Source organism: Jaculus jaculus, chromosome 2 (genome assembly GCF_020740685.1).
Source record: "Jaculus jaculus isolate mJacJac1 chromosome 2, mJacJac1.mat.Y.cur, whole genome shotgun sequence".
Lineage (NCBI taxonomy): Eukaryota > Metazoa > Chordata > Mammalia > Rodentia > Dipodidae > Jaculus > Jaculus jaculus.
In genome coordinates this window covers 125,284,170-125,310,033 of record NC_059103.1, presented here as the reverse complement: position 1 = coordinate 125,310,033, position 25,864 = coordinate 125,284,170, and the positions used below count along the sequence as shown (strand labels likewise).

At 39.6% G+C, this 25,864-nt stretch overlaps 1 protein-coding gene across 1 annotated transcript in view; it reads right to left on the bottom strand.

Moving 5' to 3' along the window:
- Window positions 1-8,930: 8,930 nt before the first annotated feature.
- Xkr4 (XK related 4) overlaps window positions 8,931-25,864 on the bottom strand; it is a 406,528-nt gene continuing 389,594 nt past the window's right edge. The window contains exon 3 of the mRNA XM_045142951.1: window positions 8,931-11,040. Within this exon, the coding sequence (XP_044998886.1) occupies window positions 10,094-11,040 (947 nt within the window). The 3' untranslated portion in view covers window positions 8,931-10,093. The remainder of the gene's footprint in view (window positions 11,041-25,864) is intronic.

The window sequence follows — 25,864 nt, the reverse complement described above, 5'->3', positions numbered from 1 at the left end:
GGCCATGGCAACCCTGAATCTCATTGTTATTAAAAGGGGGATAATTAAATAATTCATGTTTCACAAGAAAGAATGACTTTACAATACCATATAAAAATCCTGGTTTTACAGCCCCTTAGAAATTCTCAGTGTATGGAGCAGTTTAGAGGCTAGAAGAACCACCATGAGGTCAGGCCTTTCATAAGGGGGCATGCATATTATTGTGGTTATGAAATGGCAGTGACAAATTTGAGTGTCTGCTCTGTAAAAAAGTAATTATCCTTAAGAAGGCATGTATAAGTTTTGTCTTCAGTTACAGACCTTGGGCCTTTACATTAGTAGAAACCCTCTGTCCTGATATTCAATACACGTATGGTCACTCTCACCCATGAGCATTCTCAGAGAGCACTGTTTATTGCTCCCATGTCCCCCACAATTCAACAACTCATTGCATGGTACAGAATGTCTCTTGCCTATGCTGACTCTGGAATTTTGGAAATGAGCCTTTTCTTCAGTTTGTTAGCTCTGGTTGCCTGGCATTTGAGAGTAGGTCAGATGGTAGCAGACCACTTTCTTGACTTTTCTAATATTCCATTTTAGTGCTTATAATAAGAGTTAGTTTTGCCAAATGACTTGCTCTGACACCAATGCTGATAACCAGGACTGACATCTTGCAGATAAACATCAAGATGACTGCTTAGGACAGAGAAACAGCTCTGAGACAGAAGAAAATTGATCCCTGCTCCATCCTCTTATTTTTCTTCCAGACTCCTTACTGGAGACATCTTATTACTTTTATTCTTTTTCTAGGACTAATTCCTAAAAGTGATACCAAAAGGTCAGGCAGAAAACTTCATAAGAACAGAATGATGTCTTACACTTGCATACTCTAAAATTAAACCTGAACTTCTAGAAACTTTATTCTTATCTTTCTTTGAAAATAGAGAAGTGGAAGGGAGCATGATTTTTATTTTGGAGACTGTCTATTTATTTCTAAGTGAAAATGTAGGCACTAAAATATTGGGTTGGTAATCTTTAAGTTCATAACCAAGATTTTATGGGAACTGAGAAGCAACAGGATAGTTGATTCCACCCAGAATCACATAGTTTGAAAATGATAATTATTCAATAACTTCACCCATGCAAACTTGACCTCGGAGATGGAATTATAAATGCAAGCTTTACAAATTGATTATTACATCACTGACAATGGCAGACACAAGAAAAAATAAAATAAACAACCTTACTCAGACTTAATTGGCTATTAAACACATGACACAGACAATTTTTTCCATTTTCAAACAGTAGATTTCAATCCACTTGAAGCAAGTCTCTATGACCCATACCCATCTCACTTAGCAACACAAGGCTCTAGATATTCATTGACTGATTTTTTTTCAAAGCAGATCTTACTGGCAAAAACAAAGAAAATAGATGAATATTCATGGTATTCACGTTGAGGAAACAGGCAGCACAATCTCATTAGCTCCGCTTCACAGAGGTCTGTCTCTTGTGGTCTGGGCACATCATGTCATGATACTGAGCCACAGGCTCCTTCCCACTCACTGATCAATGTTCTTTTGCAGTAGCTTGATTACAATATTACAAGTCAAGAATTTGTAAGATTAAAGTGTCTGTGGAATAAATTAACTTCAATTCACTTCCAGTAAAACTTGACAAGTTCCAAGATGTTTCTGTAAATAAAAAAAAAAGAAAGAAAGAAAAGAAGAAAAAAAAAGAAGGAAATCGATAGCATCAGCAAAGGCAGCTTGGTGGCAGTCCAGGCTATTTCTGAGGGTGACTGGTTCACTGCAAACTTTCCTTATTTCTTTTCACAGAGCACCTTGCTTCAAATTTAGACCCAGAAATATGTTTCACTCTAGGATTTGAAATAGACTTTGGAGATCTACTTCCTTTTTATTCATAAAGCATTAAGGTTACTAAGGGAAGTTGAGTATCTTAGTCCTTTAAAACAAGATATAAAATGAAAATCCTAGCTGGACATGGTGCCACATGCCTTTAATCTCAGCACTTGGGAGGCAGAGGTAGGAGGATCACCATGAGTTCAAGGCCACCCTGAGACTACCCAGTGAATTTCAGGTCAGCTTTAGCTAGAGTGAGACCGTACCTTGATTAAAAATAAAAAAAGTCCTTTCACTAGCTGATTAGTATCCTTTGATTACAGAATGGTATCCAATTTTTCACATTTTGAAGAATAAGTAATCATAGGAGGCTCCACAGAAAACCACAAATCAAAGTTTAACTGCTATGTGAATTGGAACAGTACAGAACACACTCAAATGCTTGTTTTCCAGAAGCAAATGGATTACAATGCTCATGTTCAGTGCCACATGTTACTGGTTTGTAATCTACATAGGAATTTCTTACAATGATGGAAACTCAAAATATATTTTCAACCCAGTGATACTTTAGAACTTACTGATAATTAATTAATTTGAAGTAATTACGAGTGTTGATTGGATGAAACTACATGCCAGAATGCCAGTGCAACAGTTAAATTTAATAAGCTTAAACACAACATCCCATTTGTTCTTATTAGTAGCACTTGAAGTAAGAATTTAATTAATTCTATTTTAGTGCAAATTAAGGAGTAGAGGAAGCAAAGGGCCAACCTGTTTGATTTGGTACAGGGAAATATAATAAAGACATAAAACCTTACATTTTTTGAAATTCTAATAACAGGGTAGGTGACAGACTACAATAACAGCACAAGAGAAAATTTTGTGTTGCCACTATGCTATTAATATTTGCTCATTATTTTGATTAACTACCTGGATGTTGACTTGGGTTAAATGTGATCTTTGCTCTACAAACATCTTACTAGCAGCTACATCTATTTCTTGCATGATACAAAGGCTAAAATAGTGACAACATGGAAACAAAGGTAGTTATGGTAGCTTGGACCTAGAGATCATGGTTAGGAGATAGCATCATTATACCACATTAACTCATGCATTAGTGCTATTGATCTTCATATTTATATTGGCTTATGTTGGTCACTGTGTATGATAATTGCTTATTTGGAGGCTTATAAAATAGTCTTTTTGTGTGTGTTGTTTTGAGCACTGAATTGGGTATAGATACTAGTAAGAGAACTGATAGTATGTCAAAGCATAAGAGTGTTTGGGATGAAGTTAGGGAACTAATTCAGCGACTCATGACCTCACTGTGATGTAAGATGCTGAGATGCAAGGCTTCTTTGAACCTGTGTATGGCCTGGTGGTCCGAGTCACAGGGGTCATGCTTAATGACCAAGGCACAGCAAAGGATGTGTGACACTGATTACTTCAGTCTCAATGGTTTCATGTATTAAATAAGAATGAAGTAACATGTAGAGTTCCTTTAGGTGACTTTTGACTTTCTTTACCTCTAGCTTAACCCAAGTTCTGAAAGATTACTTAAATCAAAGTATGAAGGTGGTAAATTCAAAATGATCACTGAGAACTCATTAAAAAATAAACACCAGGGTCAAGGAAGATTTTGGTTTATTATTTGCTACCTTTTCAGTATCAGTTCAAACAACACAGGTTCATATGTAATGTCATCACTGAATGGATTATGACTGAAATTTGTTGACTTCAGGTATGCTGTAGTTAAAGTGATAAGGGAAAGAATACAGCAATTGTTTTGTGATTAAACTCAATAAACAGTTGATCAGCACTTTCTATATTCTTTAAATCTAGGACTTCCATTTGGGATAAGGTTCTTGGATTATTTGGTGGGTATATGTAATGGCTTAATGATCATTTTAGATATTACATATTATGACCTGCAAAATAGTATTATAAGGTTTTGCAAAAGCAATGTTGGGAATGGAACATAATTATCATATAATATAAAAGTGATATCACTTCAAAGTTTGTCTTCCCCATCCCTTTCTCTATCTTTCTTCCTTTCATCAAATTAAGTAGTGGGATTTAGTTATTTTTCAATGGACTTAACAGGATTGTATATGGAGAGAATACAAGAGAAACATCAGGTTAATTTGTATTTCACACTTAATTTAGTGCAGCATATGGCCACAGAAGGGAACTGCTGCCTGGAATGAGGAAATAGCTCTGATCTATCTACTCTGAATAAGAACTGATGTAAAATTCAGTTATAGTTGATAGAGACTTCCCTTTCCCATCATTATGTTTTTTATTGGCCTTTTATTTCAGAAGACATCTTTGACTTTGAAATGAAATGTTTCTGGAAGAAATGGAGCATCAGAACACATTTCTCTTTTTCCTGAAGACTTGCCAAGTCAGGCATACATTTTCATAGATACCATTGGTCTCAGAGATATTTTTGTTGGTAGGTGTTGGACATCATTCTCAGTTTTACTCTTTCCTAACGTTGGAGCCTTTGACATATCACAGATTCTGAGCTGTATCTATGTGAGCAGAAATGATATTGAGCTCATAGGTGGCTGGGAGGAGCACAGGAGATTATAGCAGTATGCTCTTTAGCATAGCACTAGGCACATTCTAAATTTTCAGTCATCTTGATCTATCAATCATGGTAAGCAGAATTGTGAGAAAACCCAAGGGCAAGCAGAATTTCAACTTAGTTTGCTTTGTAGTTAGGTCATGTCAGTGTAACATGTAAACATGCCATATCAGAGACATTCCACATCCTTATTTAGGAGAATATAAGCTCCTGGTTTGCTGAATTTTGAATTTCTGAGTGAAATTACTACATCAATATGAGAGCCTGATTTTTGCTCCCTCATGGAATCTTAAGAGCTTCAGGTAGATGGTGAGATACCTGAAACTATGACCACTCCAGGGAGAGTTTCTGAGCCCCTTATTTCTGTGGGCACATGGCAGCTTGCCACTTCTTCCATTTGGCTTTCTGCTGTGGAAGTAGGCTGCTTGTGAGCTAGCCTAATTGCTACAATTAGCAAAATTAAATGGCTGATTATGTTTTTATACAATTCCACCCACATGCCGCAGTTTTGCTTTAGCATGAGTAATGATCCTGTTGGGGCTGTCCATCAAGGGCACGTATCCAGGCGTTTGCCATGTGAGCTAATTTTCAGGACAGCAACTGGACAAGACATATGTCAACAGAGAAATGTGCAGTGGCCAGATACTGCCCATACGTGCCTGAGGGAGGAGAGAGGATGCCACTCAAGTGTTCAGGTCATATCACAGACAGATACAGGGCAGAGTGAGAGGCTCAGACATAGGGGCTAATGCAAACATGGCTATCCTTAGCAACTTTGAAGCATACAGGTATCAGGTGGCAGGAGTGCTATGAGTCAAAAGTTGGCAGAAGCAATGCTTTTGATTCTTTTCAAAACTGACAGTGGATCACTGAGATAAAGGAATGTGACGTGATCTACCTTCACTGGAATGACTCTGAAGACCACATGTCTAGTTGTGCTGTTGCCCTGTGCTTACCCCATCCTCCCAGGACCAGGTTCTGAAAGGCAGTCTGAACTATTTTCAAAAAAGGCTTTAAGGAATTCTTCTTAGAAATAGAAATGCAGGCATCTCATCCATGCTTTATATAGAAACAATACTGGTTAATGTCAAAGATGTGTGCAGAATGCAAAACAGCATATATTTAGTCTAGAAAATAGTTCATTAGAAAAAAAAAAAACCCTCTACATTCTTGTCCAAACATTGTGTCAGAACTTGCTTCCATTCAGTAGCATCCAGTACATTTGAAAGTGTGTGTCAACTTACACAGTACTGGTAAGGATATAAGAGGTTTTCTTGGCTTAATTTAGTCTCTCACGGAAACTTTGAAGTGACACATAGCTGCACTATTCAGCTGCTTGAAAGACAAGATTCTTCACAGGTAACAAAAGGCTCTCAGGTCAAGGGGCAAGGAATTATTTGTAGGTATGTTGTATAGGCATAGACTATAAGAAGAGTTGATATAACTTTTCTTATAAGAAGACTATAAGAAGAGTGGAAAAAGAAGTAGGTGAAAAGCTTCTTATCTGTAAGTTCGTGTGTCAACAACTCACACTTAGTATGAACTAGTGAGTAGTGTGACTTTATCCTTATCACCTGATATATTAATAATAATGCTCATATATGATTTTTTTAAAAAATTGAGATTTAAGTTATTTCATGGATTCTGTATTGGTCAACACTGTCACTTCACTTATTCATAGAACAAAATAAATTGGACATTTAGGAATTTGCCATAAAGTTTTCATTTTACTTTTATCTGCAGATAATTTTTATATTTTACCTTTTGAAAAAATTTGATTTACATAATCTTGACCTCTTTGCAAGGAACTCTGTTTCTTTTTTTCTTAATAGCTCTTGTCATAAATGAATTATAATTTATACCACAAAGTCAATATTATTGAACTGGACAATATGTACTTAAGTAGGACAATGTAAATATACAAAGATGATTTAAAGGAGATAATTATGTTGGGAAACCAAACTTTGACATACTTGGGAAATTGTTCTTCACCCATAAAAATAAAGTCTAGATATGATTAATACATATGTATGTGGTTTGAATATGTATTCATTTAGAAATGCTACATTTTAAAGAAAAAATATAACATTCCTCCCTTAGAAAACATCATTTTATGCAAACAATGACTCTTAAAACAGATACATTTCAGCAGAATCAAAGGATATTCAGGCTCACCAAATCCCAAAAAGGGTTTAAGAGCCTATCATTTCTATTTGTGTGCTATTCACTGATCATCTCTTTGATTATTCTCTATCTAATTTCTGTGCAGAGTTTATAGTCAGTAAAATGAAATTAGAAAGATCTACAATACAACTTCAGTATCAGTGTTTATTCCTTTGTGCACTGATGGTATTTCCTTAAATCCCAGTTTTCTAAACTCTGCTATCTATATTTCTATCCTTCACACAATAGTATGATGGTTGTGCTGTGCTTTTTTTAATCATAGAAGCAAGATTAAATCATGTCTTAACTCTGAGGCTTTCTTCTTCCCCTCCTACTTCTTCTTCTTTGTGTTTTTAAATCATCTTTGAAAAGTTGCAATCATAGCCTGGTAGATATGTCATTTGCTTAACAAGAATTCATCACTAACCGTGAGGGTTAAGATTTATTATCAACTTGACAGGATCTAAAATTACCTAGAAGAGAAATCTCTGGGCACATCTGGAGAGAATTTATAGATTAGGCTAATTGAGGTGGGAACCCCCCCACCCCGCCTGTGGGTGGCACCATCCCATGGTCTAGAAAGTGAGCTGAACCCTAGCATGCATCACTTTCTGCTTCCTGACTATGACTGGATATGACCAGATGCTTCATCCTCCTGCTGCCATGCCTTTGTCTCCATGATGGTTTGTGTCCGCTAGAACTGCAGGCCAGAATAACCCTTCCTCCCTTAAATTGCTCCTTGTCAGGTATTTTGTCACAGAAATGAGAAAAGTAACTTGTACACTAACTGGAATATCATAATCTTCAAGTAAATCAGATAACAGACCTTTTGCAGTGTTTGGGAAATGATTGAAAAATTCAAAGTTCTTACATTTGCCTGACTGCTTCACTTCCAAGACAAAACATGGTACATTGTCTTTTATTTTACATTATAGTTGTTTCACTTCTTAACATGTACATGGGACATAAAGTTTAGAAATAATTTAGAACTTACATGTTTGAAGAGTGAAGGGGCCTTTGAGTTTGCTTTGCTTGATAGTATTATACTTTAATCTGTTATTTACTTATGGATTCAAAGGTATAGTTCAATTGAGAAATCAATTTTCAAAGGTAATTAATCCAAAGTTGTGTTAGAATTAATGAAACTATTTATGATCATAAGTGGAGAATTTTCCAGAAGGAATATTTTTTCCTTCTTACTGTGGGGATGGAATGTTTTCACCGTTTGCTAACAGATAAAAAATCCTTCTGGAGCTTCATTGGTGACCAGGTAATCTTTCTACATCCATCTAAAGATTAGTGGAAGTCTTGCTTGGAGGACTAGATCATGGAGTACTAGCAAATATGTCTGATAAAAATTGTCTTTGTTTAAAAAATTTGCTTTGGGGCTTTGTACCAAAGTATGTCCTAGGTCGAGCCCTCTGCCACTTCCTGTAGATGTCACTTTGGGGACAAGAGTCTTTGGATGACACATCCATTGCAGGTGGTGGCTCTAGAACTTGATTATTTTACATGACTTAGAAGTCCAAATAAATGAATGATTTTGTGAAACGGAGGACTCCTTTTCCTTTTCTTGTGTGTGAGTTGACAATTACTCATATATCAGTTGGGTTTATATAAAACTAGGGAAGGAAGTTTAAGACATCTTCCACTGTGGTCAGGCTTGTTCTAATGGATAGATGAAAGCAATCATTTGCATCTTTGATTTCCTGGGAAATGTTGGCCAGTCTTCAGAAGCCCTTTCTAGTTAGGCTGCTTCTCTCTTCACCTGATGTTCTGGCAGCACCCCTGGGTTCCCAGGGGCCCCAGCTTGCAAAAAGAGTAGAGCAATCTTGCAAGAGACAAGTGTTTTCAATCTGCTGAGGCAGGCTGATGGATTTGTGGACCAGTGTCTTACATCCCAAGTGAATATGACATTTAATGTATTTTAAATGATTCTAGGTCTATAAAAAAGTGATGATGCCTATATGTATACCCTACATTTTTATTACAAAAATATTGAAATAATCCATGAGTTATTCCACTCTGCACCAACTATAAAAAAATACTATCAAAGTTTGACCGGCACTTTTAGTGCAACAAAAAGCACCATGACCAAGGACACTGAGAACAGAAAGTGGGAACGTTTACTTGCTGTACGGAGGTATTTAAAACCGAGAAGCTTGTTGTAAGAGTGAAACTTTACAGATGATTCAAATAGAAATCTTAGTGGATAGAGAGACAAGCCCTCAATCAGTTCAGAAGGTTTCCTCACAGCATATGCACTGTATTCGTGTTTTCATACTTACTACCAAGTGTCCTTACGCCTCTAGAGGACACATCACTTTAACCTTGGGCTAGGAGTCTGCACATAGTGGAGAACTTGATGGTTCTTCTCTTGTCTGCTTTTTTTTTTTGGGGGGGGTACACCATTAGTTGTCAGTTCTGGGGACTTCCATGACAGTTCTATGGTTGGATGGAGTTTGGCACTAGAAAGATGTGGCATGCTTTTCTGGAATCACACCTGTCTATGCAAACTCAGCAAACATCTTTCTGCATCTGAAAGCAGACCTGGTTCTGGCCTCTTCTCCTGTGCCTCTCATGGTGCCTTCCACTGTGAGTTGCACATACCTGGGAATCAGACTTGCATTCTGTCCCTCCCCCAATCTCTCTTTGTGGATGTATTAAATTTTTGCAGTTGAATACTGAATCATGGTTAGCATTTAATTTACAATGTGGAGTGTTCAAGCTCCTTGGTCTTGTCGAAAGCCATACATGTGCTGCATAGGATTTCTGTCATAAAGGATGTTCTCAACTGAAAACCTAAACTAAAAAATAAATCCTGAAATATGTAGAAGAGAAATCATTCCATCAATGTGGATACATGTGTAAACACTTGAGTTTGCTGTCCATTATACAGGCTTTCCCACACATGGCATTGGTTTCTAAATAAGAAAACGATTGTAAATTCTTTTCTAAGCAGTGCTTTTTTCCTGGAGTCTTGAGGAATATATTCTCTCTCTCTCTTTGTTCTTCTATTCCTATAGGAATCAGAGCTTTGTATTTTGCATTCAGGAAAATCCCACAAGATATTTTGACAGAGGACTGGTGTGTGTGTGTGTGTGTGTGTGTGTGTGTGTGTGTGTGTGTATGTGTGTGTATTCACAAATCAGTAAACTCCATCAAAATACCCTACCCGAGTGATTAGAGGCAAAATTTTTCATAATAATAGTACCCTCTGGTGGATGTGCTCCGAGTTATGCTGGAGGAATTTGGTAGCAACAGTCGCACTACGCTGGTATTGCCCCTTCAGGTGAGTGAAGAGACTTTCAGTACTGCTGGCTTGAATGGCGAGCAGCAACAGGCAGGCAGCTGATGGAAGATCAAACCATATCATGATAACGGTCAGACTAAGAACACTGTAGCTCATTGCCCTACTCTAGGATGACATGTCATTATTGCCACAGCCCAGTTGTCACCTCTTCATGTGGACATTGTGGCTCATGCCAGTCGTTTTGTATTATAAAGTGGTTTCATATTCTAACCGCTCCTGAATAAGGGCATCATCTTTGTACTGCAGCCTTGGAGGAGACGGTGAGCATTCAAAGGCTAAGATGGCCTTTCTCAGGCTTCGGTCCAACACATGTCTCTCCCATGCTGGGTACCTATTCCGGAACAGGTCAATTTTAATGACCGATTCTTCAATCCGTGGTGGTCGAGATGATGGGGTGGATGGGGCAGTTGGTCTCACCTGAAACACAGGTACACATCCATCTCGCTCTGCAAATTTCTGATCTCGGTCACTGGCAACACTGCGGTTGTTGGAGATGGACCGAAGGGTGCTTGTGGCTACTTCTGGAGGCAGAGAGAAGACAGTGGCAGGGTCTTCACAAGCACAACTTGGTGACTGCCCAAATCTGGGCCCATTGGGATGGAAGAAGGCATAGTACATCAGCATGAAAACAACACCAGTTAAAAAGCTGCTGAACACCACGCACAGCGCGGGGATGGCAAATGCATCTGCAATCTGGGGAGCTTTGTAGAGGTACCAGAGTGCACTCAAGGCTGTGTTTTCCAAAAGGATCACAAAATAGTAAATGAACAGCCGGCAGCGTGTCCTGCCTTCCTTGACGTTGAACCAACTGAAGATATAGATGATCCCCACCACCATGTCGAACACAATCTCTTCCCATTTGGTGATACAGAATTCTGTCTCACAGTGGACGATCCAGAAGGTCATGATGCACCAGTGGAGGACGATGAAGATCCCAAAGTACAGCTGGAAAACTGAGGCAAAGAGGGCGAATGTGATGACCCTGGCGGCAATGGTGAAGAAGTGCCAGCAGAACTGGATGATGACGGCCATGTAGCTGATGGGCTTTTTATCATCTCGAGAGTCCCGCAGGGCCTTCTGGTAGGAGGCCAGGGCCCAAGCCAAGGACACGAGGGAGGCTGCTGCTGTGAAACCTACAAAGACAAACAGGAAGACATTGGTCAAAGTGAGGTGCAGTGATGGTGTGGCTGTCAAGTCACTTTGGACCTGGTAGCTTGGAGCAGGCTAGCCTGGACCTCACAAGACATTCTTAATTTCTGTGAGTTTCAGCTGGACTAAAGGTTCACATGCAGATCCCAGTAACTTTCCTTTCTGAACTGAAAAAACACACAGAATACCGGAAGGGAGTGGGAATGCAACCAGTGTGAAGGCTGAGATCTGGAAATGGAGTGGAATTTAGTTTTCTGTGTATTTGTTGTAAATCAAACAAGGAGACAATTTTTGTGTAGCAAGAAAACCATGGGTTGGAGGTTGATACAACTAGGCTGGTGTTTCAGCTCGAAAACTTATTACCTGCATGACTGTGGACAACTATTGAAGCCAGTGTCCTTGTTGATGAAACAGTGACCTGTGAGGCTCCCAACCAGCTCAGAGATTCAGTGGTGCACAGTGAGTCACTGCTACAAGACACTGAGAGGCTAGCTGCTTTCCATCTGCACTGCCAGGAAAGAAGAATATAGCTTGTTTCCAAAAGAGGTCTTGCTCTTTTTTTTTTTTTTTTTCAACTAAGGATAGGAGTTCATAGAACAAGTTTGTCATGGTTTTGATACTTGGTGTGCACCTCCTCATAATGCAATCCAATATTCTCCCTGCAACTTTTGTACATGCCTCCTGTACTGTCTTCATCTCAGCCTTTCATAAGTGACAGATTCTATAGAAATAACTTTTTAGCCACTTCTCTTATTTTCTTATTTCATCATGACCAATTGGGTAGTATTTTCTCAAAGGTTTCTAAACCTTAGGTTCCTTTTCCACACACTTTTCGGTCTCAAGATCATGTCTTTGAGCCCTGGGCACACAGGGCTTCTCTGAGACACCCCAGCCTCTCTGGGGGAAGCTCTTTTTGAGAGTTCCACATTTTCCATGGAACATTATGGCAAGCTGTTTTACATCTGGCTTACTTGTGGAGCCATGCCAAGATTTGTTGAGACAAAGAAAGGTCTTGTGTGCTGTAGAGTTTGCCTGCCTTATCCTCATCAGAGCCATTGTTAGCATAAACAGATACATTACAGTTTTTCTCCTTTTTTGGAAACATAAAAAGTATGTGGAATCAATACTTTTGTTTTAAATAATTTATTTATTTTGCATTTGAGTAGTGAATATGCATATCTCTGTGTGGGGGCACATGTCCATGCATATGATTAGATATGTAGGGGACAAAGGTCAATTTCAGGTGTTTTCTCAGTTGTTAATCTTATTCTTTCAGACAGGATCTTTTGTGAACTTAGAAGTCACTGGTTTGATGAGATGAACTCGCCAGTGAGTCCCAGGTAATCTCCTTTCTCTGCCTCCCCAGTGCTGGGATTATAGATGCACACCACCACCATGCCAGGCATCTCATGTGAGTTTCAGGGATCTCCACTCAGATCCTCATGCTTGCATGGTGGCAAGCACTTTACCCATTGAGTCTTTTCCCCAGCCCGTAAGAATATAAAAATTTTTGCCATGTGACATGTGTGTGTAGTACATGGTGTGTATGTGTGTGTGTGTGTGTATGCACACATGTGAATACATGCAAGCATATGTGCTTCATGGGCATGTCAGGAAGTCAGAGGATAATGTCAAGTATCCCCTTCCATCACCCATCCATGTTCCACACTCATCCTAGAGATGGAGTCTCTCACTGAGTTGACGCAAGTTTTGCAAGCCCTAGCAATTCTCTGGTTTGCTCTCCACAGGCCTGGGGTTACAGACATGTATGGCAATGCCCAGATGTTTATGTGAGTGCTGAGGAGTCCACTCCATGTGGTCCTCTGCCCTTCTCAGCCTGAGTCACTCCATACCCTTCCAAGGCTTGAGCCTCTAATTCAGGAGATAGCCAATATTCATCCTGACCACCCACCTTTTAGAGTTCTGCATCTGTGCATCTGTTCATTTGAGACCTCACCTGGAAGCTAACCTGCTCTAGGTTACAAGTTTTGCTTTCTCTTGGAAAGAACATGATTTTGTCCTTTATTCCCCCTGTTGGTGATGCAATGCTCTTCTTAGAATGAGAAGGACATGAATTTCCAGGCAGGCTGTCACAGTTCTGAGAAAAACGTTATGTACAGCTTGAGTGACAGACCATGTTTTAAGCCACCCAAACCCATGTTGGGAGGCACGTCTTGTGCTTTGTATGACTGAGTTCACCTAACCCACATGCTGTGCCCCTTATGTTGGGTAGCCTGGGCAATCAACCGGACTTGGGTTTATATTTATTTATTTGGAAGGACAGGAAGACAGACAGAGAGAAAGAAAATGGGTGTGCCAGGGCCTAGTGCTGCTACAAATGCACTCCAAACACAGGTGTCACTGTGTGCATCTGGCTTTACATGAGTACTAGGGAACCAAACCAGGCTGCTAGGCTTTGAAAACAAGCACCTTTAACTGCTGAGCCATCTCTCCAGCCAAATCAACCTGACTTTGGATACAAATGTTCAATGATCATAAAGGTGAGATGACAATTTACTTTATCGTGTGAAGCTGATTGCATGCATGCACGCACACACACACATCTTGAGATTTAAAAATCAATCAAAACCTTTGATTATACTATGTTCAAGAATGTTATATCTTTTTACCAGCTCCAAACATAAATAATACATAGAGAGTGAGAAAGAGAATGTGCACACCAGAGCCTTATGCCATTGCAAACAAACTCTAGATGCATGTGTCACTTTGTACATTTGGTTTGACATGGATACTGGGAAGTCAAACTTGGGCCATCAGGCTTTGAAAGCAAGTACCTTCAATTACTGAGTCATCTCTCCATTCCACTACTTTTCTTTTGAAAACACAACCTTACAGATTGTGCAAATCCATTTCCACCTCACCAGTGCTTAAATGAGCACTGCACAGAAACAGCTCTCGCTGTTTACCCGTGCCCTTCATAGTCCCCATATCTAGAAACAGTGTGTGACTTTGACTGCCAATCAGCAGCATGTGTCTCAGCTGATCACATCTTCCTCTTGCTTGGCACTGGGTCTGACTCACCAACATGTTCACAGTACAAAGAGTGGGTATGGAATGCTCATGGTGTTGGTGGTGGTGTCTGATGTGTGGCATTCATGACCACTGACCAGTGTATGGAGTGTCCTCAGGGAAACACTATGAGTGGCATGTGAGGTGGAAAACTCATGAAGCAGGTGGGATGCAGGGTTAGGAGCACAGATGCTAGGGTGACTACAGGATCTGGGGCATAGCTGGTCCTACTATGGCAGTGACTCCAGTCTTCTAGGTGTGGGCAGTCATGGAATGCTCACGCTCATGCAGGATCCAATGCTCAGGCATGCTTGGGGACCTGGGCCATAGAGGTACCTGCCGCACATGTGTCTGCCATGTCTATGGCACAGACAATTGTAGAACATTCATGCAGTGAGATCCAGAGCATGTATATATGTGGAGCGACTGTGGCTCCAGCACCATGGCTCAGGTTTGTTCTCAGCATTGCAGTGGCTGCTAGATGTTGAAGTGTGAGCAAAAGAAGTGCAGGCTGGGAGCTTGGGTCTTAGTTGCAGGCATAATAGCAGCAGCTATAGCTCTCGGGTGTATCAAGAGCCAAGGGTTCAGACAATGCTAAACCCTCTCTTGGGGAAGGTCTGCTGTAGTGATGACTGAGCCCTCTGAAGGACTCTTCAGAGCAGGCTGCAGGGTGTGGGGTGAGGAACACGGAGGGATACTCCACTGTGATGAATGCAGGGAGTCTGTGTGACAAGACTGCTGAGATCCTCTGTAGGCCAGGCCAGAATGTCTGCTGTGGCACCCAGGTGGTGGCTGATACTGACAAACCCACCTTTCTTCTGTGTTCTTAGCCACTTACAGGCCTTTCAGATGCCAAATCCCAGAAATCAGCAGATGCACAGGGTTCAGATCATGCAAAACCCTCTCTGTTCAGAATGTCTACTGTGGCGATATTATTCTACAAATATTAGGTACCCTCACGATTGTTCAGATAAATACCCCCAAACCCTCAAAGCCAAGAGATTTGCAGCATGGACTACTGAGCACTCACATTTCCTGTAGAAAGTCTGTGGGTATGTGATGACTTCCTTGTAGAAAGCCTGTGGATGTGTAATGAATTCCTTGAAGAAAGCCTGTGGATGGGTAATGACTTCCTTGTAGAAAGCTTGTGAGTGTGTAATGACTTCCTTGTAGAAAGTCTGTGGTATGTAATGACTTCCTTGCCCAAAGGGTATATTATTAGACCTGTCAAGGACACTTCCTAGCTTTTGGGAACCCTCTAATGTTTCTGAGTGACAACTTGGTTTCAGGTTCAAGAATAATGAGACCAATTCAACTGACCTTTCCTAGTATAATTTTATTTTTAGAAATAAAAAGACTTTTATACTTAGATTTTTGAAGGTCCCGCAAAAGCACATCATTCAAAGGCTTGTTTCCCAGGTGGTGCAAAGAGTAAGGTGGTGTAATCCTTGGAGAGGTGGGACCTGGTGAATATTAGTTGAAAGCCCAGCTGCTTTCTCACCCTCAATGTCCTGGCCAAGTTGTGAGTAATTCTGCTAATGTGCTCTGACCATGGCATATGACCCCAGGCCCAAAACAACAAGACTAGATGGCTATGGCTGGAATCCACAAAGCTGTGAGGCAGAACAAACCTGTTCACAAGCTGATTACTTCATGTCTTAATATAGTGACAGAAAGCTGACTAATACAGTTACTACATAAAATTATGACAAGATTCTTCCTTTTACATTTTCATCTGAATAGAGGGTGTTATCTCCTTTTTTGAGGTGTTTTCTTATTCATTTTTTGGACAAAAAAATTGTATTTGGAAGAAATATATACTTGGAATGACCTAAGTCCCTGAAAGTTTGGAATGATTATAGATGTTTATCAACAAAGTCAATAAAAGAAAAAGGAATAGGGAGAAAAACACCCAAATGAATGAAACAAGGAAAAAGAAAAAAAAAAAGGAAGCAGGGAAATTGAAATTAACTTAGGAATTATACCTAGGAGTGTCAGTTCAAGATTAATATTTGATTCTTAAAAGCCAGGCTTTTTAAAACAGCCAAGGCAAAAGTCATGAAAGTGAAAGGTATCCAAGTCGAAGAAGGGACAGGCACTGTGATTCTAGTGAGAATCCTTCATGGCTCTTCAGCCTCGTGCAACATGTCAGTACTGGCAGCTGGAGAAGCACACCATACAAGGTACCAGAGGAAGGAGCAACAATGATGCAGCAAAGAGGTAAAATGTCTCAATGCACGTGCCATGTGCATCTTGCTAAATGTCCTTGCCAAGGAGTTAAAAAAATACAGACACGTAACTACTCATCTCTACCCCTAAAACTTTACTTAAGTTGGTTCCAGTACCATTCTGTATTTTATTTTCATTGGAAAAATGTTTATATATGCATAGGGAGCTACCTTAAACTCAGGTCAATACATTAATGCTCAGCTTTTCTCTAGCTCCACCATTATTTATCAGGGCACTTTTCATGCTATTATGCCTTGTCTCGTGGTATTTCACATGTACTTGTGCAGTCAATGAGCACTAGGTTCCTGAATCAGGTTTGGAAATGCTCTGGGAGATCCTCTACCACCACCTGTCCAGAGCCTTTGAAGTCCTATATGAATCTCCCTTCATACTCTAGGCTGACTGCTCAATGATATTCTATGAGTAAACTCCTCTGAGAAACCACAATGTCCTTCCCCTCTGGTGCGGGCAGCTGCTCCTCTGTGTTATTACCCCTTCATGCACACTTCATTTCAGGCCTTCTTGTCTGTGGAATTCATGAATGTAGAGACTGGTTTATATTCATTCCTATAGTCCCAGACACTGTGAAAATGACTAGCACATTTAATAATTACTTGATAAATTGCATTGAATTGAACTGAGTGGAAGTTGTAGATGTTCTAAGTAAAATATTGTTTTGGTGCCATTCTTGCCTATAATAAAGACACAAACGAGCTGGCTCTGAGACTCCTTATTAGTATCCTGGGGCAGAATAAGCCTGTGGGGACAGACTGTATAAAACAAATCATCAAGAATCCAATGCACATTTATTCCTGGACCAAGACATCTTGCTAATAGAACACAAGTAAATTAAATGAATGCCCTCACCAAATGTAAAGATATTTCAATTAGGATTTTTTGTGCTTGTGAATAGTAAAGGAACACTAATTTCCTCAGGCAAAGGCCTTTATATTAAAATGATAAACTCCAGATTTGGCTCTTTCCAAATGTTGTAAATGGGTGAGAATATATTAAGATTTCTAAAATGTATTTGGGTGATTTTGATATAATTAAGGAACATTTAAGTTCTAAGGAAAAAAAAATCTCCTAGAATTGTCTCAGGATTTGGTGTGTGTGTTGTGGGGGGGGGGGATGCAAAGAACCATACAGTTTAAACATACTTATCCATCATCCACAATACTGAAAGGTATTTCAGTATCTATGACAGTGGCATAATTATTCTAAGATAACTAGTCACCATTGGGGCTTATTCAGAATAATAAGTCTGTAAAAAAGTTCTAAACAGATAACTGTATAAAAAGACATGCATCTATATAAATAACTAACAACAAAATTCTAAAAATACCACAACCCCAAGCTAATATTATTCCAACTGAGCACTTATTGTTTCCAAGAAGCCAAGATAGAGAAAAAATATATCACTGGTTAAATAACTTCATTATTGGACAGAAGCAATGACTTTGGTCTTGATAGGCTACAGCCGCTGTGACGTACAGCAGTTTTCCTACATGAGATAAGGTCTAGCTTCACAAACTGCTGTTTACACTTGGCCAGAATGAATCAGTCTGTTCATACACAATCTGCATAGAGCTCATCTCAGCGATAAGACAATGAAGGCAGAATGAACCTAGTATCTGAACTAAACAGGCATGAAAACCAGCTTTTGTCAGACATTCACACAGAAAGGGAGTGTTGATTGTGGACAATTAATGGACTGGTATGAGATTGCTAACAAGATTTGACCTTAAAGCTGGCTGGGAGATGGTTTACTGTTTTGGGCTTCAATTAGTTCTTCACAAGACACTGAGAGAAAACAAGTCATGTATGAAGACACGCCACTGAGGGCTGTAGAGGAGCAAAGCATTGTAGACATACCTCCTATGTGTCCCTAAATTACAATGTTCTCTCTTGCTGGAACCTTGAGTGGCAACATTTGGGGTTGGGGTATATACTTCCGCTTTAAGCTCTTCAGGTAATTTTGATTTGGGCTTGTAGAGACCCCAAACTGATTCATAAATCCTAACCCAAGTGTGTCCTGTGGGCTGGTAGAAAACAGCAGTTGGCTTACATGTACATTTCATGTGCTTATGGAGTTAAGACACATTAGTCTCAATCAGGACTTGTGAATCAGAAAGGTTATCTCTTTCTGTATCTCATCATACTGAGCTATGAAATGGTGCCTACTGGTTTGCTGGAAATAAAAACAGTCACAAAAACCTATATTGTATTGTTTATAACCAGTATGACCAGATATGATGGCCCTGCCAAAAAATGCTTTCAATGTCTGAACATACATGTTTTTATTATAGGATGACTGTATAATTCCTGATTTATAACAAGATTATTTTAAGATTTTTATCTGAGTTAGGAAACTAAGATTTTATTTTTAAAATATCAGATATTAACAAGAAAGAAGATCACCAAGAAAATAGAGAACAAGAGTAACAGTATAGAATAACCGACCTAGTAGAATGAACAGAATATTCACCCAACTCTAGCCACATACACTTTTATAAGCAACATCACCTATAATAGACCCACACAGTAAGTTATAGGCCATTTAACAAGCCCTAATTTACACAAGATTTCTTTTCTGACCGTAATGGAATGAAATGGGATATATGGAAATATGTGGAAATTAAACAATACACTTTAAGCAGTTAGTGGGATAAATAAATTTCAAGGAAAATCAGAGACTCTTTCACTACACATGAAATTTAAAAAAAATAGCAAAATGATAGGATACAGGGGAACACTGCTAAGCTAAGACATTTATAGTTATAAATGTTTAAAAGTCATGAAAGATCTTCCATTCATAATCTAACTTTACATCTTAGGAATTAAAAAAATAGAACAAGCCGGCCGTGGTGGCGCACATCTTTAATCCCAGCACTTGGGAGGCAGAGGTAGGAGGATCGCCATGAGTTCGAGGCCACCCTGAGACACCATAGTGAATTCCAGGTCAGCCTGGGCTAGAGTGAGACCCTACCTCGAAACACCAAAATAAAAAAAAAATAAAAAAATAAAATAAAATAGAACAAACTAAAGGCAACGCTAGCAGGAGTAAGGATCTGATAACAGGTAGAGCATGAACGAGTAGAGAACAGGAAAAAATGAGAACAAGTGCTGGTTGTAACTACACTTAGGTTAAGGTCAAAGCGCTGGCTCTCACTCAGTGCTACATTTATTTGGTGCTGGATATATGCAGGTGTATAAAAAAAAGCAATACAATTGCAATCTTATTAGATTAAGAACACAATAAAGTACTCAAGTTATTAAAATTATCAATGGAGGGCTGGAGATGGCTTAGAGGTTAAGGCACTTGCTTGTGAAGCCTAAGGAGCCAGGTTTGATTCCCCAGTACCCACATAAGCTCCATGTACAAGATGGCATATGTAGTTTGTTTGCAGTGGCTGGAGGCCCTGGAGTGCTCATTCACTCTCTATGTCTGCCTCTTTCTCTCTCTTTCTCAAATAAGTAAATAAGTAAAATATTTAAAAATATCAATGGAGGCACACACTTGAACAGGAAGGAAGAATATTCGTATAGAGCACTACCAGCAGTTGTACACTTAGAGGTAGGGCAATCGAGAGGAGATGGGTAAATTCTAGCCACACGTAATCCCCTTATGGAAACATGAAGAAATAAAAAAAAAATAATCAGGACATACCTCTAACTTGTAAGGACACTGAGTCAACAACAAAAGAAATTCTCTAACAAAGAAAATCCTTGAGAAATTCTCAACACCACCAGAAAAAATTGAAGAGAAGGTAATGTTTTTATGTAATTCCATCAGGATAACATTGCCCTGATAGCCTGATAGCAAAGCTAGATAAAGACTGCAAGAAAAGTATGCATCAATGTTGCTGATGAATGCTGAAGGGAAAGGATTCAACAAAATACCAACAAAGTGAATTCAGTAGTGTAGTAAGAGACTTATGTACCAGGGCCAAGTGGGATTTGTTCCTGGAATATAAGGATGGGGTTTAATATGTAAAAATGAATTGTGTTGTGGATATATCTCAGATAGGGAATGTGCCTGGCATGCATAAGGGCCTGTCTGGGTTTACTCCTCAGCACTGCAAAGAACAGCAACAGAACAAAAATCCAATGTATAAAAATAAATTAATGTAATATAGCACATAGTAACAGAAGGAAAGTGAGGAATACATGCACTCATTTTAATAGACAGAAAAGTAGCATTTGATAAACTTGAACACTACTTCATAATAAAAGACATTTACTTGTCTACCTAGGAATGCAAGGCAACTTCATCCTAATAAAGGCTAGATATGAAATGCCCATGGCTAAAATATTGCTAAGTGGTAAAAGACTGAAAGCTTTCTTTTAAGATCTAGCAAAATACAAACTGGAAATCAAATATTTACTTGTGATAAACTTTGAGTTTGAGAAGAAAACAATTTCTGGAGATGGATGGTGACAATAGTTTTAGAACAAGTAAATGTGAAATACTATTAAATCATGCACTTAACAATTGCTAACATATGATGACAATTCTGTCTTATTTATATTTTACCACAATAAAATAATTAATTAAGCTTAGCAGTTAAATAAGAAGTTCTAGGCTCTCTGAGTTTCTAATTTGGTACTAGATAAGCCTAAATTTCTATGAAAAGTTGAATTTGTTGCTTTAGATCGACTGGCCTACTTATTCAGGCACATGCCCTCAGTGTTCTTGATACTTGTGTGTTTCTCTTAGCTTGTTACCTTCCAGGGCTCCATTCTTTATGGGTTTGAACCCGTGTAACTTTATCTTGTATCTCCTATTACTATCAGCTTTTCATCACATCTCTGTGATGTGAAGAGCTATTTTTAGTTACATAGTGATATAATGCAAGAGATGAGACCATAGACCATGTAGTTTTTGGTTGAATGTTATTCTTGCCCTTACCAGCTCTATGCTATATGGACACCAGTTTTCTCATTTGTCAAGTGAGAATGACATCTATGTTTCAGGGTGTTGAGAGGATGCAAGGAGATCATGACTAAATAAGCACCTACTATGTGCCAGTCACACACCAGAAGGATCAGCAAATGCTAATTTTTTCCTTCCCTCTCCTCCATGTGTTCTCCCAATAGGAGGGAATGGCCACTGCTCCATGTGGTTTTCATAGATCAGCTGTGGGAAATGACTAAGCAGAATTGTTTAGTTTATGTGAGGTTCTTTTGTCATGAGGTGACTGAAATTCTGCATGAGGACCATCTCCACTTTATCTTTTAAAATATATTTTATTTTTATTTATTTGACAGAGAAAGAGGGAGAGAGAGAGAGAGAGAGAAAGGGAGGGAGAGAGAGAGAAGAATGGGCATGCCATGGTCTACAGCCACTGCAGATGAACTCCAGATGCTTGTGCCCCTTTGTACACCTGGCTAACGTGGGACCCAGGGAATCGAGCCTGGGTCCTTTGGCTTTGCAGGCAAATGCCTTAACTACTAACCCATTCAGCCAGACCACCACTTTATCTTTTAACTGCAAGTTTAACATGCCATGCAATACAAGCTCAGAGAATAATGACTGAATTTTGTCAGTTCAGTACATATAAACATCAAATGGCATTCATTCAGCTTTCCTGACAATCTCAGGGATTTAAAAAAATGGCCACTTGGACCTTACAAAATAGAATATTGCTTTATTTATTATCACAAACTTTTCAATTAGTGTACAAAATATTGAGTTCCATTATGACATTTTCATACATATTACCATTATACTTTGCTCTTATTTGTTCCTTCCTCCATTGGCCCTCTCCCCCCTCATCCCTTCTTGGCTCTTGTTCCTCCTTGTCCATTCCCCCTTCCCCCTAAATAGTCCCTCTTCTGCTTTCATGTCACATACATATGTATATAATATGTATGTGTATATAATATGTAATATGCATATATATATTAATATGTAACATGTATATATGTATATATATGGCTATCACTACTGGTGAAGATAATACCTATGATTTCAGAAATTTGGAGAAAAGTTAAAGTAAGGCTAGGAAAAGGAACTCATGGATTATGTGCTCATCATCCTCTCTCCCCTCCCTGCAATGTTCTCATCTGTTAAGCTTTCTTCCTCTGTGGGTGGGAGCTATGGCTTCTTCAGAACTTCTGACTAACTTGCACCTCGGCATGTTGCTCTGCTCTGCGGCACAGAGCATTCCAGGGAGACACTGTGAGCTTCCGCTAACCTGTACTCTCACTCAACTTGAGAAGTAGGAAGGAAGCAATGAGAAAACAATGTTACCAGATTTTTAAATGCTGGATTTGAAATGCTACACTTTCCTTCTGTCTGACTTTCCTGACCAAAGGAAGGCAAATCTAACCTGGAAGAAAGTCTCTAGGTTTCATACTGAATTCCAGTTATAACCCAAATAGCACAAAACCAAACCAGGGTGTGTGATCTGAAGACAGACTAACAGCTGTATCTCTGTGTCTTTAGCTGATCACTGTGTAAATACATGACAAGAGCAGATTGGCATTATTAGTGTATGATGGCTTGCCTGGGAATCTGCAATGGCAGGAACTGATCTGTCCTGGGGGCCATCTCACAGCAGATAAGATATGGGACAGCAGTCTCTCTTGGCTAACAGAACATGCTCTTGAAAGTCTTTTCAAGTTTCATACTTGTCATTTTGCAAAAACCAATAACAGAAAAGACATTTCACCATCTATTAGTTTTCTAAAGATAAAACAAAATTCTTCTGTCTCTAGGATACCAGGAGCTCAGCACTCTGCCATATGGTAGGTGAGAACTCTCTCTCCAGTGGAACTGCTGTGGCACTTAAATAATAAGTATACCTTGATCTCAAAACTCAGAGGGATTGCCCATATACTATCTTGCTATAGATTATGGGTTTGGTAACTTCTCTCTTGTAGTGTTTGACCTTGGTGCCTATAGTTATGTGTGAAGAGGGACTTTATAAAAGCTCTATATGAAATGAGTCTTGGCCATACAGGAAGTGGGCATATGCCTAGCTCACACTGATGCCTGCTTGTGAACTTTTGGTCACCTCTACTGCAGGCATCTGGAATATCTAGACGATTACATCTCCATCCAGAGACTCAAAATATGCATCAAGAGATTATTGTGCTCTTGGTTTATGCATTGTTTTCTTAATTATCTACTGGAAAGGCAGCTGCTTTCACATACCCCTACTCTTTTTCAACTCCAGCAGAAGCTTCCAATAGTGCCCGCTTGTAAAGGCTCCTAGAGTTTCTGTGAGAACACACTCATCCAGAGCTCTCTAAATTGATGTTTCTGGAATGTCAATGCCTCAAAACTCAAAGTATTTGTTTTTTTACTTGTAAGATTTTTTTTCAGCTAACAAACCCTTCTGGATTGTGAAGATACTAGTTAATTTCCTCACCAACAAGATGATGACTAAATAAAAATTTATCTTATGTTTGACTCGAATGCCAGGGGCAAGCTGCCTTTTTGTATGGCTGGTTAATTCATTTCCCACCTCCAGAATAGTCATCTAGGGAAGGGCCCCAAATTCGACAACCTGGGATTGAATCCTGGTCAGTTAAGTCACTTTCCATTGCACAGACATGTCAATTTCCTCATCTTCCAAACAGGGACTCAACAGAGTTTAATAATTGGTTTGTCAGTATGCAGGGTTTGCTGTCCAGGAGAAAAGAAGCAAACCCCCAAATTTCCTTGCTCTTGCAGACTTAGGTTTGAGTGGAAAGAAGATACAAAGAAAGAGAGGCTCTTTTCTCCCTCCCAGTCCCAATCCTGCTTAGCTTCCGAGATCAGACAAGATTGGGCACATTCAGGATGGTATGGCCAGAGACCATGATTCCATTTTCTAAAATGGCTAGATGGAGAAAATTGGAGTGCTATTTATGCAGGGTAGGTTGCTGTGTGACAGTCTGGGATTATCTCTGTGGGGTTTGGGGACAACTGTCCCAACAGAGCAAAGGATCATTGCTCATGGTTGTGATGAGGCAAGGCACTGTTTTAGAGAAAATCAAAGGCCAAGTACATAACCTACAGAGTCCAACATAACAGGAACAGAGGGGTTTGTGTCTGAACATGGTGTCATCCCACCTCACATCAGATAGGTGACCTCCAGACACCACAGCCTTTGTGCCCAGACCACTGCAGACCCCATCCCAAGAAGTGTGTGCATGAGGATAGGTACCCTGACTCTCCCCACATCTTGACCAGGTTCTCTCCAGAAGGAGAAGGTGACAATGGAGCTTGGACTTCCCTGCCATGGAGATTTGGTTGGTCCAGTGGAAGAGGAGTAGGCTTCCCTGGTCTTTGCTCACCAGACATACCCTTAGAGGTTCATTTATCAGTCCTAGTGAGACAATGACAACACTCCTGCACTTGCTGTCATTGGTCTGCTGGCTCTGGGCAATGTGACTGAAGAAGTGAGTTAGAGGGGAGCACCTACAAGGTAAATCCACATATCCCATACCAGGCAGTGCAAGGGCTTGCAGGCCACAAGAGGCTTTGGGTTTTGTTTTGCACAGGGAGGACGAGTGTTGAAGGGCCTGGTACAGAAGGCTGATACTATTGGTGCTTGTATTGCACCAGGATCACTCATGTTGTTATGAGATCATTAACAACAAGCACAACATCAGGACAGCTGGTTAGAATGCCATGGGAATGATTCTGGAGGCTTGGAGAAAGTGAGGGTAAGCATTAGAAACTTTCAGCTTCCTATTTTGTATTTGAATTGGAGGTACATGGGCCATAGCACCATCCATTTGGATAAAACAAGTGGAAGACTGTGGCTCACAATTGCAGAGGTCCTATCTTCTTGTGAAAGCAACAAGAACACCAATGAGACCTACTTTACTGAGTTTCATTGAGAGCAAAAATGTCAATAAAACAAAACATTAGGATGAATCACATACGTAATAAACATTCAATAAATATTAGTTATTGTTTCCCCCAAAGTATAACACATTTTAAAAATCATCAGAAGAAATAAGCTCTGTATCTGTCCTGTGGTCTATTAAAACACACAAAATGCTTTCACAACTGTTTCATTGATGTCTTATCAAAGCCCTTTTCCTTATTATACTTTGTTTAGAACATATATTTTTCTTTTTTTTTTTTTTTTTTTTTTTTTTTTTTGGTTTTTGAGGTAAGGTCTCACTCTAGCCCAGGCTGACCTGGAATTCACTATGGAGTCTCAGGGTGGCCTCGAACTCACGGTGATCCTCCTACCTCTGCCTCCCGAGTGCTGGGATTAAAGGCGTGCGCCACCACGCCCAGCTAGAACATATATTTTTGTAGTCACTCTATTTGACTTTTAGCATTCATATTAAGCATGGAAATTAAAGGGCGATGATATTTGGTAAATGGGTATCTAGGAAATACTCAGAAATTTTGGAGCTTGAAAATATCTTTTCTTAGATCATTGGAGAGAAGGAGGTCATTTTTAAGGAGAAAACTGTCTTAGCAAGTTAGTCTTCAGATCCTAACGGACATGGAATGAAAGCTTTACTTAACTTTCAGGCATGGGGTCAGGGGAATTCCTGCAGGCCTTCCTTCTTTGGTCAGAGAAGTGAAAGGGG